This window comes from Trichoderma harzianum (assembly GCF_003025095.1).
Source record: "Trichoderma harzianum CBS 226.95 unplaced genomic scaffold M431scaffold_3, whole genome shotgun sequence".
Lineage (NCBI taxonomy): Eukaryota > Fungi > Ascomycota > Sordariomycetes > Hypocreales > Hypocreaceae > Trichoderma > Trichoderma harzianum.
In genome coordinates this window covers 2344529-2358838 of record NW_020209251.1, presented here as the reverse complement: position 1 = coordinate 2358838, position 14310 = coordinate 2344529, and the positions used below count along the sequence as shown (strand labels likewise).

The window sequence follows — 14310 nt, the reverse complement described above, 5'->3', positions numbered from 1 at the left end:
CAATATTGCATTTCTTGGCGGTTACTATGTACTTTATAATTTATCTAACAAAATATTTGGAGTGACCGGCACTCAGTAGCTGCATAATATTTACATGAAAGAAGTTGAGAGAAGACATCTACACCCAGTCCCTGTTTCCTGCGCAATCTAACGTGTGAAACGAAGGGTAAACTTTCGGTGAAGATGCGCCGTCCTTTGCCTTGACTTTGGACAGCCAGCATCAAATGGTTTGAAGTGGAGGCTGTTTAACTGGTGAAGCCCGTGCATGTTCCCTTGAGACCTGTGGCCTCCAGCTGGATATTCCTACATCCAGATACTCCTGTAGCTCCAGACGAGATGAATTCGCCTCCGCTTGTATTAGGGCACGCTTGATAAGTGGGAGAGCCATTATGTAGCAACAAAGGAGTGCTGCTACTGCTGCCATTATGACCTAGCGCCCACTTATCATCACCAGGAGTAGGATCAAGGCACTGAAAGTGTCCATCCCAGGCAATGATGCAAGCGTTGTTGAAGCCATCACCCCACAGAATGGGCCGAGTAGTGTCCGCGAGATTGATGCAATACGAGCCTGACGGCTGGCTTGCGTCGAAGTAGAGGAAACCGTAATCTGTGCTCTGCTGGACGGTTTTACCAGTTGACGGATCTGAGAGCGTGAAGCAGCAGTAGCTAGGTGGTACGCTGTTATCCCGTGGAATAACGGCGGCAGATGATAATGAGGAAAAGAGGAGGAAGAATAGCTTGGAGGAGAGCATTGTATAGTTTGTTAAATGTTGTATCTAATGAAGAGTTGCTTTTAGATTGGGACTTATAATGACTCTAACTGGTAGTTGAGTTTAAAATCCCAGAATGTAGTGCTTCGACTGAGTGGAATCTTCTCCAATGTGTTGTTGAACAGTAACAAGTATACTACATGTAACTTACACGCAGGAAGAGGAGGCAATTTATACTTGGATCTCAGCCTCAACCTCTACCGCTAATCCGCACCGGCAACAAGTGCGCCGTGCAATGAACATTGTTCATCTCGCCGCATTGGCTGGACAAGTGAAGCTAAGAATCCGCAATGTACGTGACCATCACGTCCATCACAGCGCATTGCCCGTTCCGAGACATTGAATGGCACTTGACCCAAGTTCCACCAGCGATTATACTTTTTCCTGATTTTTGAAACAAAAGGCTGTAAGCGCCCTGCCAGTGATATCCCCCGGAAGCTTGGTGACCGGCGTGGCGAATCAGCGTCGAGAGCATGTCTAGCTCTGGCCAGTAGCGGATTCCCCCTTTCGGGCGCAAGATGCCCGATCACAGGCTGCTCTGTGCGATTACTGGCCAAGACGGGAGTTTCACCTACTGTTGGTGATGGGGAACGGCAGTTTGTGAGGGGAAGATGCGTCGTCCGGGGGCTGCGAATGGTTGCTTGTTTGGCTGTGATTTGCAGGGGTTTGGGCTGTGATCTGACGGGATGGTCACGTTTGGAGCGATTTGGATTCAATTGACAAATAGCACTGCAGTTTTTACGTGATTGGCCTTTGCATGGTGAAGTAGTAGGTAAGCTTAAGAATTGACTAATAAGTAGCCAGGCAAGATGCATCCTGCCTACTTGAGATTGGGGTAATTTTTCGTGAACTTTTTCACAGGACGGAGCACTCGTATGCATGCCATGTATTAATCGGAGCACAAGTACGGAGTAATAGTATTATCAACACTGTTTGTGGATGGGTCACTGGTAAGATGACAGGCTGGGTCGAGTGAGACATTCAATTTTGCTTCCTTGTCCAAAGAAGAGACGTCTAATTTCAAGTTTCTTCGCATGACCATGGCACCAGAGATTATGTACAGAGCAAAATCTTGCAATAGGGCTGTCTCTCCAAATTACATGCAATTTAGCCTCCACTCATGCCACATGCGAGTCTAGCCGCGTGAAATCCCACTTGCATACCGTCCGGATTTTTGACGCGTTTTCACGGCAATCGGTGTCATTCTGACCAGCGCAATCTAAATCAACCACGAGGCTGCCAAAAGTTCCACTGACGGCTCGGTCGTGACTCACTCACTGCTCAGATCAAATCCTTTGCTACAGCTTTCCCCCCGGAGCCCCGTCTCGGAGCCGGCCGAGATTTCACAAGGCAAGCCCGGACTCCATACGGCAGACCGCTTCTCGTCTATCCTCGGACTATCCTTGTCTCCCCATCCTTGTCTTGTTTCCTCGTTGATTCTTAATCCTACTCTCCTCGCAAAGCGCATGTGATTGAACGGACGCCAGATACCGTGCCAGCAACTCGCCCAAAATGCCCATGCCTGATGACCTGTGGGAGGCGCTCTCCCAAGACATTCCCACCACGTCGGATCCCTTCGTGAAGCAGTATCTGACGGGCCGTGAGAGCCTCATCGGCAAGGAGAAGGAGACGAGGTCAGATGCGTCCTTTCGCAAATCCCTGTCGCCAATCGCCAGACGCGCCTGCGCCATCGTCGACCGCATCCGTGCCCATGAGCAGGCCACCGTCTGGACGCCCAGCGTCGAGGAGCAGCTGGCCCAGGAGACCAAGCAGAGCATCTTCCCGGGCATGATGTTCATGATGGCCAAGGACCGCATGGAGAAGACCAACCTGTGGAAGATTGTGCGCCGTATGCCCAAGGGATCTCTGCTGCATGCACACATGGACGCGATGGTGGACTTTGACTTTATTCTCGGCGAGCTTCTCAAGACCCCCGGCATGCACATGTCTAGCGACGTGCCTCTCACAACGGATGAGTCCAGAGAGAACTCAGTTGTGCGTTTTAGATTCAGGGCCAAGGAAAGGGTAGACGGGTCGATATGGGATGAGAGCTACGAGCCGGGTTCGTTTCTGCTGCTCACCAAGGTGGCTGACGAGTTCCCCGAGGGTGGCCGGCCGGGGTTCTTGAAGTGGCTCAAGAGCCGGTGTACGCTCTCACTTATCGACAGCCACGAGCAGCACCACGGCATCGACGCCATATGGGACAAGTTTGCCAAGTGCTTCGTCGTTGTTGCGACCATGATACACTACGAGCCCATGTTCCGCGCCTTTTTGCGGCGCTTGATGGGGCTTCTCAAGGCTGACGGGGTCAACTGGGCCGAACTTCGGTATGAATACTCTATACCTATGAAATTCTCAAGAGTAATACCAGACTTACACTACATACAGATTCACATGGCCACTCGACTATTGCCGTGACCGTAGGGAGGAACCGGAGACGGACTACAGCCACATGTGCAAGGTCATTCTAGAGGAAGTTGCCAAGTTTAAAGCCTCCGAAGAAGGCAAGGGTTTCTGGGGCCTCACGCTCATCTGGACGACTCTCCGGAGCTTTGGGACTCGGCGCATAATTGAGAACATGGATCACTGCATCACGACTAAGATGGAGTTTCCTAACCTCATAGCAGGATACGACGTCGTCGGACCCGAGGATCTCGGTAAGCCGCTGGTAAACCTACTACCCGAACTGTTCTGGTTCCGAAAGCAGTGTGCGCAGGAGGGCGTCAATCTGCCGTTTTACTTCCACGCAGGTGAAACGCTCGGTGATGGCTCCAGCACAGACAACAACCTATTTGATGCCATATTGTTAGGCACTCGCCGCATAGGCCATGGATTCAGTCTATATAAGCACCCTCTTCTCATTGATATGGTCAAGGACAAGCGTATCCTTATCGAATCATGCCCCATCTCCAACGAAGTCCTCCGGCTTTGCGGATCTATTACCGCCCACCCACTGCCGGCCCTCCTTGCCCGCGGAGTCCCGTGCAGTCTCTGCAACGATGACCCGGCAATGCTGGGCCAAAACACGGCGGGCATGTCCCACGACTTTTGGCAGGCTCTTCAAGGCTGGGACAACTTGGGCTTGGCTGGGCTTGGCAGCTTGGCCGAAAATAGCGTTCGGTGGTCAACGTTTGAGGACCAAGACCAGGAGCAGTGGGTTAAGGGGATTCAAGAGGCGAGCCTCGGAAGCGGTGTAAAAGCGGATAGACTTAAGCAGTGGAGGGTGGACTGGGAAGCTTTCTGTTTGTGGATTGTGACTGAGTTTGGCGATGAGTTTGACCCTGAGACAGAGGCATAGCGGTTGAGTCCGAGGATACATATTCATCTTGCACAACCATACGTTAGATCTATTCAACGCCAGAAGATGACGTATCAAAAGAGTTGCTGTGCATTATTCCGTGTCCTAGATGGCAAGGTACACCACGCAGAGGGAGGTATTAGGTGAAAATCTTTTAACTATATGTAATACATTTAAGAAGTAGGTAGTAATAGTATTTAGATAGCAAATGCTTGAAACCCCAGATATAAGAAAGGTGCTTCCTCCATCTATAATACATAGCTACTCAAAAGCAGTCGCTCAAGCGTAAGATACATGTAGTTACTCCCCATATGAACCACCGCTGGCAATGTATTCTCCAGTACTTGTGCCCTCTATCCATCTAAACCCTCTCCATCTGGCGAGCATGTTCTTGGGATACATGTGCATCTTGTTTACACTGCGTCATTAACAGCCGATAAGCCGTACCTGATCAGTCGGATCATTTCTTAGGCATCCATCCGTCAAATCATTCCCGAGACGCCAAGTGTCAGCCACCGCGAAATTCCCCGGGAAAAACATCCCGACAGCTACCGGCCGCTGAATTGCCTCACTGCCTCGTATCGTCCCGTCTTCCCGTTGTGGGGGTTTCAGCCCGATATGCTTTCGTACCTTCAATGGTAGGCAGAAGCGAAAAATAGGTACTCGTATACAATAGACGCAAAAAAAGGGCGAGCTGACATACATATACATAAATCAAGCACATGTATTATTCGGGTACCTGATTGCCGTCCCGTGTGGTGCGTGGGTTAAATCCAGCCACGCCGCAAGGTACACGCAAGCGACATCCTTTGATTCCTCCATGCGATTTCCGTACTAACCCGTTTATTTCATGCCCAGCCCTTTTTTTCAGCTCGCCTGTTTCTTTGTTTTTTTTGGTCTCCTCAAATCCAACCTCTCGTCAAAGAGCCATCACAACTCAGATTCCCGCTCGAGACATGTGTGAGACGGTGTCGCTTTTTCGCCCTCTGTGGCTTTTTGCGCGGACTCGTCGTGACCCAATGGCTGACTGCCAACACGCAGCAAGAATCGAGTGTTTACGAAGTGGCTGCCGGTTCTGAGACAGTCGGGACGAGAGCAGACGAATCACCGGAAGCATGGGAAATGAGCCAGACACGGCCTGGGCGTGCTCGGCCGACCGCTGCGGAAATTGGCCTTTGGGTATCGTCCAGTGCTATTTCCAATCCATTCCCCATGTAAAATGTAGCAATACTGCCTGTACACATCAGGTACTCTTTCGTGCCACGGCAGAGGTGAAGTCAAGTGAGCCTTTTGTATCTATCTGTTACAGGCCACTGCGAGCAAGTGCTCCAAGATGCAGGCATTGATAGCTAAGTTATGTTTTCTTTAATCGCTCCCAGCTCGTTGGTCCAATTCATTCCCAGTTTATCCCATGGACTATTTTGTTTGCTTTTTCCCTCAGGGGCTGCCCAAAGGCAGCAAGCCCGACGCAACGCCCGCTCCAGTCCGTGACATGTTTGTTAGTGCCCAGAAAAAAAACAAGAGGAAGATAAGAGTAAAAAAAGAAAAAAGATAAAAAAGGGGAAGCAGAAGAAGAAGAAAAGAAGAAGGGAAAAAAAAAAGAACAAGATTCAAACTCCGTGCCGTGGCTTTCTGTTAAAATGCTTGAGTCCATATGCTTGCTAACCAGGCGCCGAATGTGACTGGCTGTACGTTGACGCTGCTGCTCCCGTTGACGGCTTCATTCAGCGTCGCCTGCGAAAAATCGTATCGCCCGTTGGCCGTCGCAACGAGCCTCTGATAGTATGCCACCTTGTCATAGTCGCACAGCTGGGCAGAGTAGCTGAGGTACGTCTCCAGCTCCGCGTACTGCCGTACGTGCCGCGTAAACACCGCTGACGACATCTACGTTAGCTCTCTTGTGTTTTGTGTCACCTGCCAGCTTCCTGGCGAGGGTATCCCAGGAAGTAAGTCTGAGGATGGAATTGGGTGGGCAAGCAAAAGGGCAAAGGGGGCAAAAGGCAAACTAACCATTGGAGGCGGTGCTGCAAGCGTTGATGAGGTCTCGGACTGTCATCCGGTCCCCGCACATAGTAAACTCCTGGGGCCAATGTGAGGGTCCCAGGTCGACGGCTGCCACGACGTATCGCACCACGTCGTACACCGATGTCAGGCAGACACGTACTGAATGGCCCTTAGAGTCTCGCTCTGCGTACTCGGCCGTGGCCGTGCTAAAGTTGACGAGGAATTCGCCAGCGCCGCCAACGCCAGAGCCGTGGCCGATGTTGAACGTATTGGCGAGCCCGTAGGGGTGAAACCGCTCCATGAAGAGGCCGCACGAGAAGACGGTGTATTTCATTCGTGATGATTCGAACCACTGCTTCAGCAAGGCCAGTGCCTGTGATGACCCGCGATCCAGGGGATCGTTGCCGTTGCCGTTGCGTGACTGTCGGCGGCTGAGCGACCCTTCGAACTCCGAGGGCACAAACATGCGGACGCGCCCGCGCCCGGAAGCATCGATGAGGTTGAGCTGCTCGGCGCCCGAGATTGTTGATATGACCAGGTCGACCCCCTGGAGCGCATAGCCAAGGCTGCCGTGGTCGTGATAGTCCACGACGTGAACTTGGACGTCAAATTGATCGAATTCGGGTCTTGCCTGCGCCGCAGGGTTAACACGAAAAATCCTCTGAGCCTGACGGGAACGTATGGCGCGGAAAACCCAACAGATCTTGATAGAACGACGACGTTGTAGGCATTCGCCGCCTGTGCCAGTTCCGTCGCCAGCAGGAACCCGAAGCCTCTTCCGCCGGCGACTGCAATCCGCATCATGATGGTACTGTTTCCGCGGCCAGCTCGGGGGCCGCCGTTCCTTTTTTGTGTTTTTGCCCTCTTTCTCTAGGCGTGAAATGTGTGTCGTCGTGCTGCTGCTTTTTATCTTCCCCCGGATGTCCTTGCTTTAATGGCGTCGCGACGTAGTGTGCGGTTCATGTGCGTATAAATACCAAACTGGGGGGGCCCTTCGATTTTCCGCGACATTGACGTTACATTCGCCCATACACACACCATGCTGCAATTGCCGTGCATATGCGACACGCAGAGCGAACGAATGGGACAGACGTCTTGGCCTGCCGCGGGAAAAGGCCACATACATATGTGTGAGAAACGCACCCGTAATCGCCCAGATACGCCACCCTCTCCGACTTTTGCTCTCACTGTAGTCACAAGAGAGACCCGGTGAAGGGAGGGAATGAGAGGGGGGGAAGGGAAACAAGCTGCTGTGGGCAAGCCTGGCCTTTTTTCATTTTCTGTTTCGGGATACACTTCCTTTCACTTATGCCGCAGAGCCAATGTGTGTGCTGCTTAGGGCGGCAGAAAAGGCGGCCAGTACGAGACGGTTCCTTATTACATGCATATTTTGGCCCTCCGGCCGGAAAGGCCCGAGTAGGCCGCATCTTTTGTTTACGGAATGGTGGCCTGTGAAGCAGGTGATATCAGGGCACAGTTTTTTTTTTTTTTTTTGGCGCCTCGGTTGAGTGATAGATGGGTGACGATGCAGCATCGCAGCGTTTGTGGTTCCTTGTGGGGAAACGAACGAACTGGTTCCGCCGCTCCTACATGTATGTATGGGCCACTGATCGCCTCACCGGGAGATCTCATTGAAAAAAAGGGACAAGAAGGGTTTCAGACAGCTAAGCACAGTTTCGGCATAGAGTGCCGGAGTGGTGAACCAACCTGCCGCCCAGGGTCTGGAATCTTTGTGGCATGGGCACGGGCTTCTGCCGGGAGCCCATTGGACGGAGGGCGGTTTTGTGTAAACGAAATCATCTCCATTCTTCTGGTCAGCTGGCGGGCAAGACAGATAAAAAGGATGTGATGTCTATCATTTCATGCATCCACCACTTCTCTTTGGGCTAAGTTCCTGTGGAAACAAGCAAGGATGCGAAGCACCAGCAGAGCCGCTCCAACCAAAAAAGGGGGGGTTTCAAAAAGACAAGAGAGACAAGGAGCAAAAGACAGCAGAGAGAGGAGAAATCTGCCGCATTGATAAGCCGCTGTTAAGAATCACAAGATGCCGAACGGCCTCGGAATCCAAAAACCTTAGTGTCGACTTTGGCAAAGCTTGCTATCGGAGAGGAGCATGATAGCGGCGTCGCTACCGCTAAGAGATGCATCTAACGCTGCCTAACAAGGGCCAAAATCATGCAGAAAGCGGAGGCGGCTTTCATGGCCTCAATCAAGGAAGAGATGCCAAAAAAAAAAAGTGTCAATTTAGCCGAGACAGGCAGGGTACCCGGTCAGTACAACGGTGAGTATGCAATGCACGTGTTGTGTATCCGGTTCCCCGACGATCACAGTCCTTTGTTCCGTTTCTCAGGATTCCCATTGTGCTTACGAGGTACGCCAGTGTGCTGGCGGTTTGGGTCAAAATCTCTTATATGGAGTCGACAAGGGGGTGGACCTTCGGCCATTTATGTCGGCCGACGATTGCGTCGGGGTTATGGCAAAACTCAAATCTGCAGCCGACGAAACGAAGCTACGGGGATTGAGGCACTTTTCGACAGAATAACACGTAATGACCGTGCGTCGAAAACCGGTTCTTCCTCCGTTTTCGGGTTCCGTAATCAAAGAGCATCCAGGAGAGGGAGTTATAGAACGACACTTTATGAAGCTCTACAAGACCAACAACTTACACGCCGCAATGGCTTCGGGACATACTGTAGAAGACAACTCGTTGTGGGTCTAGAACAAGCACCACGGCTCGGATCTTTCCTCGGGCTAGGCCTAGGGTGAGAAAGGCGATACATCCAAAATCATCGTGAATCGATCAACCGATCCCACCGCATCGCGCTCAGGAGCACCAACGGCGGAGCCTCACTCCCCTTCACCCGTTGGTACGCCTTGTAATTGGCGAGAAGAGTAGCATGCAAGGTCACAAAAGTTTTAGCACACGCCCGGCAGAGTGCAGAGATGTATGCTGGCCTACTGCAGCAGCTACGCTTCGAAGGATTTGGGGGCCAAGGATGCAACCACGGCACATCGGAGATCGGCAGCCTGACTCGTAGGGCTGAAGCTGAAAAAAGAGCACCATTTTACTGGCTAATGGGCAGCAGCAGTCTTTGCTGAATAGGAGTCTAGCGAACGGTATCGTGTTCTAAATTCGCGACTTGACCGGGGGTTGGCTTATACCCCTATTGGAAGGCGTTGGCTGGTTCTGTGCCACTTTGACCTTGTTCGAGCTGGTTGTTTTCTGAGACCAAAGAAGTATGTACATACTTTGTAAATAGGGCTGAGATTACTGCTTACTGGTCTGTGGCACGGATCAGGCTGCTCCTACGGATCCTTCAACATTCAGCTCAGCTTACGGAAGGTGATCAGTTTCCCTGTTTATATCATAATCATGACCCTTGTCTTTTCAAAATATCTGCTGCCTGCTTTTACATCTGCTACTTGGAAATGCCCTAACTAAGCCTGCAAGGCAGTCTCTTCTCTGGCCGCGAAACTGCCCTTACTCCAGCTTTCAGTGACATCCGCTCTTTTCCTTTCTTGGCTCTTTTCGCCTGGCTTTCCCCAGCCTCCGCCTCCCGGGGTGCATATAATGATGCGGTCCCCTGCCGACATGGCAGCCGTATTCTTGGCTCCCAAGTTGATGTGCCGCTCTTCGTATTCCGTCTGCCCTGAGTCTTCTTCTCCTTGGAGCTTCTTTAGAGACCGTTCCCAGTTCGCCTTTTCCACTTTTCTCACCCACAGGTTCAATCCACACTGGGCATCCTCGCCACCGTTCAGGCCATATGGACGGTATACACGTCTCTCGCTAAGGATGGACACTTGCAGGGGTATGCGGAACTCTATATCTCGGATGACTCCGTCGCCACCGCGGTGCTGACCATCGCCTCCCGATCCTTTTCGAATGGAAAACTCTTTCAAGATGACGGGGTATCTTCGCTCAAAGATCTCCGAGTCTGTGATTCTCGTGTTGGTCATATGGACGTGCACTCCGCTCGTGCCAACCCAGTCGGGTCCGGCGCCACTTCCACCTGCAATAGTCTCATAGTAGCCAAAGCCCTTGACGGCTTGCTTGCCCGATTGGTTCCCTCCAAAGCCGAATGTGAGGTTGTTGCAGCATCCCTGGCTGGCGGCACAGGCCTGGAAGGCCTTGAACACGACGTCGGTAATTCGCTGACTGGTGAGCACGTTTCCACCAACAACGGCCGCGTTGCCAGATGGCGAAAGGAGAGATTTAGGAGGAATCTTGACGTGGATTGGCTTCAGACATCCTTGGTTCAAGGGGATATCTTCAGAGATGAGGCAGCGTAGGCAGTAGATGATGGCACTGAAAGTGATTGCCTGAGGAGCATTGATGTTACCGTACACTTCAGGTCCAGTTCCTTCAAAGTCAAACTCGGCCTCGCCTGCTTCAGGATCAATGGTGACTTTAAGTCGAATGGGGGTTCCGTCGTCCATGTAGTCTACAGCAGATAACTCCTTGCCCTCGAACCGCTTGTAGACGTCCTTGAGCAGTCGTCGTACGCACATCTCGGCATTCTTCTGGATGTTTACCATGTAAAACTGAACAGTGTCCTCACCGTATTCATCAATCAGAGTTTCAATAAGAGAAATGCCCTTGTTGTTGGCAGATACCTGCGCTTTCAGGTCATTGATGTTATCTGCAAGGCTTCGTGTGCCGCTGCATCCAGGGTACTGAGCTGGCTCATTGTAGAACAGTTCGATAACCCGCTCCTCGTCGAATTTGCCACCGCTGACCAGCTTTTCGCTCTTGATGGAGGCTCCTTCTTGGAATAGCTCGCGAGAGTGCGGTGGCATGCTGCCGGCGCTGATTCCACCAATGTCGGCATGGTGAGCTCGGGATGCTGCGTAAAAGAGAATGTTCTCGCCCTTGGGGTCGAAAGCGGGCATCACCAACGTCACGTCGGGTAGATGGGTGCCACCGTACGAAGGGTGGTTGGAGATGATGACGTCTCCTTTTTGTAGCCTTCCTTTCCAGATCTCTGCTTGTCGACGGACCAAGTGGCTCATACTTCCTAGATGCACGGGCAAGTGTGGTGCGTTGGCTACCAGGTTGCCAGAGGCATCAAATATGGCACAGGAGAAATCGAGTCTTTCCTTGACGTTTGTGCTGACGCTCGTCTTTTGCAAAGCTCGGCCCATCTGTTCCGCAATAGCCATGAATCTATGCCCGAAGATGCTGAGCATGATGGGGTCGACCTCGCGATCTCCTCCGGTGTTGTGGGATCTATTTATAATTAGTTCACTTCTGACATTTTAGTGAGATCTTGTAACGTACTCATTTTTGGCGCCTTCCTTTGAAATGTCCAATACAACATGTGTTCCCGTAATGAGAGCCTTGGTGCGTGGAGTCACGACAATGGTTTGAGTTCCGTCTGCCAGCATAGCTGGTCCATTGACCACATCGCCCTCATTCAAGTCCTTGAGCTTGTAGACAGGAGTCTTGACTCTGCCGCCTTCAAAGTAGACCTCCTGCTCGCTGTGCTGCTTCTTCGCGGGAGCATCCTGTCTTTTGATCGATTTTAGCTGCTGATCAATGGTCTTTTCTTGGTGGCGGAAGCTTTTTCCAATTCCACGCACTCTAACGTCGTCTACAATGATGTCACGATCATCCAGCGTGAAACCAAACTCGTAGCGATGATGCTTGACAAAGGCCTTGCCAAACTCCCAGTCTTTGCCATCAAAACTCGCCTTTGCTTCCTCTTCGCTAGGCTTGATAATCATGAGAGCGGACTCAGTGCCGCGGTATCTGCAGTTGAGATACTCCTCAAACACAATCTCGTTCTCATCGAAACCTTGGTCTTTCAGAGCGGCTCGTGACTTGTCCTTTAGTTTCTCCATCTTGGCTTTTAGCTCGGTGACCACTTTGCCGTTGTCTTCCCAGACTGAAGAATCGGGTTCTTGTCGCTCATCCACAACATCTGCGAGTGCCATGCCGTAGGCAGAGAGGACAGACGAATACCGGTGGACGAGGATCTGGCTAATGCCGAGAGACTCTGCGATAGCGACAGCATGTTGACCACCAGCACCGCCAAAGGTTGCCAGACGGTGTTTAGAGGTATCATGGCCCTTTGCTTCGGTGATGGACCGGATGGGTCGTGTCATGGTCTCGTTTGCAACTGTTAAGAATCCAAAAGCGACCTCATCTACGGACAAGTTCTTTCCAGTCTCTTGGTTGACTTGGTCCGTCAGCTCCTGTAACACTTTTTTGCTCGCCTCCAGATCCAGTCCCTCATCTTCATTTTTACCAAAGATTTTGGGGAAGAATTCCGGCAGAAGACGGCCCAAGTACAGGTTGGCATCCGTGACAGTCGCAGGACCACCTTTTCTGTAGCAGGCAGGGCCGGGATGCGCACCAGCGGACTCAGGTCCTACAACGAATAGTCCGTTGCGGAAAAAGAGACGAGAGCCACCGCCAGCGGCGACAGTGTTGATGTCCAGCTGAGGAGATTGAATCGTGACGCCGGCGGTGGTTGTTTCAAAGACGTGCTCGTATCGGCCCTCTCCGTAACGAGAAACGTCTGTACTAGTGCCTCCCTATTTCATTGTTAGATTTAACCATAACTTGAAGTTCGATGTCAGAGAGAGATTTTACCATGTCAAATCCAATAACAGGAACCCTCGTCTCTTCATCATAAGATGTCATAGCATAGCCTACTACGCCTCCTGCTGGACCAGACAAAATGGCCTTGAGGCCCGTAAACTTGTCGACATCAACGAGGCCACCATCACTCTGCATAAACTCACAGCGAGCGCCCTTTGGACCCTTTTCGTGCTTGACGCTCTCCGTGCCTAGGCCTCCTTCAAATCCAGCCTGGAAGCCATCTATGTACTTCCTAATGGCGGGAGTCAGATACGCATCTGCGCAGACTGAAGTTGCTCGCGGTACAAGCTTCACCATGGGCATCAGCTCGTGGCTGAGTGAAATGTGTTGGAAGCCAATCTCCTTTGCAATCTTGCCTATCAGAGCTTCGTGCTCGGGGAACGTATATCCGTGCATAAGGCACACGGCTATGCTGAGAATTCCAGAGTCATACACCTTTTGTAGCTTCTCTCTGATATCGTCGTGTTCGGGGCGTCTCAATATCCTGACAGTCTCGCCGGAGAGGCCCCTGACGAGGTCTTTGCCCTCGGCCTCCTTGGTGCCCGCCTGAGCATCTGTCGCTGTGATTTTCCTCTCCGGGTCTTCAGCATAATCCTCCAGCGTGACTCGCTCATCAATTTCCACAACCTGCTCATACAAAACATCCGGCTTCCTGATGGCCAGGTCAAAGATCTTGGGCCTGGACTGGTTGCCAATCGTCAAGCAGTCCTTAAACCCCTTTGTGACGATCATGGCAATCTTCTCGCCCTTTCTTTCCAGCAACGCATTCGTCGCCACGGTGGTGCCCATACGGATGGAATCAATCTTGGATGTGTCCAAGGGCTCGCCGCGGGGGATGTCCCGCTTGAGGAAATGGCTCATGATGCGCCGGATGCCCTCGAGCGGCGCATCTTTGTAGTTTGCCGGGTCTTCGGAGAGGAGCTTGATGATGATTTCCTCGCTATTGTGCTCGCCAACGCAGTCGGTGAAGGTGCCGCCTCGGTCGATTGCTATGCGAATGCCGCGCTCCTTGGATGAATTTGCCATCGTGGTGATGGTGAGATGACAAAACGTAAAAGATAATATGGAGATGGAGGGGTATCACAAAAATGAGGGTTGAGAAACAGACGATGATCTTGATAAGAGAAAAAAGCACTTTAACGGTTTGATGATACAATATATATTACATACATCGACTCAGCTGCTTAGTGAGCAATTATCTCATAGACAGCGAAGTCGGATTAATGTGTAACTACGTGAGGCGATGATTGCCGAGAAAGGCGTATGAGCGTCTACTTTGGATGGCGGGGTGTGGAGAGCTCCAGTCTTAGTCCTCGCAATGGCGGGGTTCCGTCTCCGTAGGAACAACATGATCATCCAACTTCCTTCAGGATGATTATACACTTTGATTGGTGTTTCCATCTCCATATTGTTTGTCACTCAGCTATATGAGGGAGACATCATAAAATATCAACCAACAGCACTTACACGTTGGCTCTTCCGTTCCATTGACAGCAGCCCTTCAGAACCCACTAACAACTAACAGATAAAATTACTCCACAGCGCGGGAACTGCTAAAATCGAATCGGGCAGAGATACGTAATTGTGTCTTCTCTTGTGGAGCTCATAGTGCAGAATTTGCCTCCTCCACACAT

At 51.5% G+C, this 14310-nt stretch overlaps 4 protein-coding genes across 4 annotated transcripts; 1 reads left to right on the top strand and 3 right to left on the bottom strand.

Annotated features, from left to right (window-relative positions):
* Positions 1-79: 79 nt before the first annotated feature.
* M431DRAFT_358326 (hypothetical protein) lies at positions 80-965 on the bottom strand. Its single transcript, XM_024914534.1, has 2 exons — positions 922-965; positions 80-776 (listed from the first exon to the last, which is right to left on the bottom strand). Exon 2 carries the CDS (start codon positions 750-752, stop codon positions 246-248), a length of 507 nt encoding a protein of 168 aa, XP_024777770.1. The 5' UTR covers positions 753-776; positions 922-965; the 3' UTR covers positions 80-245.
* Positions 966-2282: 1317 nt separating this feature from the next.
* On the top strand, positions 2283-4068 carry M431DRAFT_492334 (hypothetical protein; the record flags this gene model as incomplete). Its single annotated transcript, XM_024917001.1, has 2 exons — positions 2283-3097; positions 3159-4068. The coding sequence occupies 2 exons, from the start codon at positions 2283-2285 to the stop codon at positions 4066-4068; spliced, it is 1725 nt and encodes a 574-aa protein (XP_024777769.1).
* A 1635-nt stretch (positions 4069-5703) lies between these two features.
* On the bottom strand, positions 5704-6876 carry M431DRAFT_479616 (hypothetical protein; the record flags this gene model as incomplete). The annotated part of the gene is made up of 3 exons (XM_024915787.1): positions 5704-5942; positions 6079-6703; positions 6745-6876. The coding sequence occupies 3 exons, from the start codon at positions 6874-6876 to the stop codon at positions 5704-5706; spliced, it is 996 nt and encodes a 331-aa protein (XP_024777768.1).
* Positions 6877-9510: 2634 nt separating this feature from the next.
* Positions 9511-13702, bottom strand: M431DRAFT_78695 (hypothetical protein; the record flags this gene model as incomplete). The annotated part of the gene is made up of 3 exons (XM_024922733.1): positions 9511-11299; positions 11351-12609; positions 12668-13702. 3 exons carry the CDS (start codon positions 13700-13702, stop codon positions 9511-9513), a joined length of 4083 nt encoding a protein of 1360 aa, XP_024777767.1.
* Between the last annotated feature and the right edge of the window lie 608 nt (positions 13703-14310).

Bases quoted from the DNA above. Each gene is read 5' to 3' on its own strand.
- M431DRAFT_358326 (XM_024914534.1), bottom strand. From the start codon at position 752: ATGCTCTCCTCCAAGCTATTCTTCCTCCTCTTTTCCTCATTATCATCT.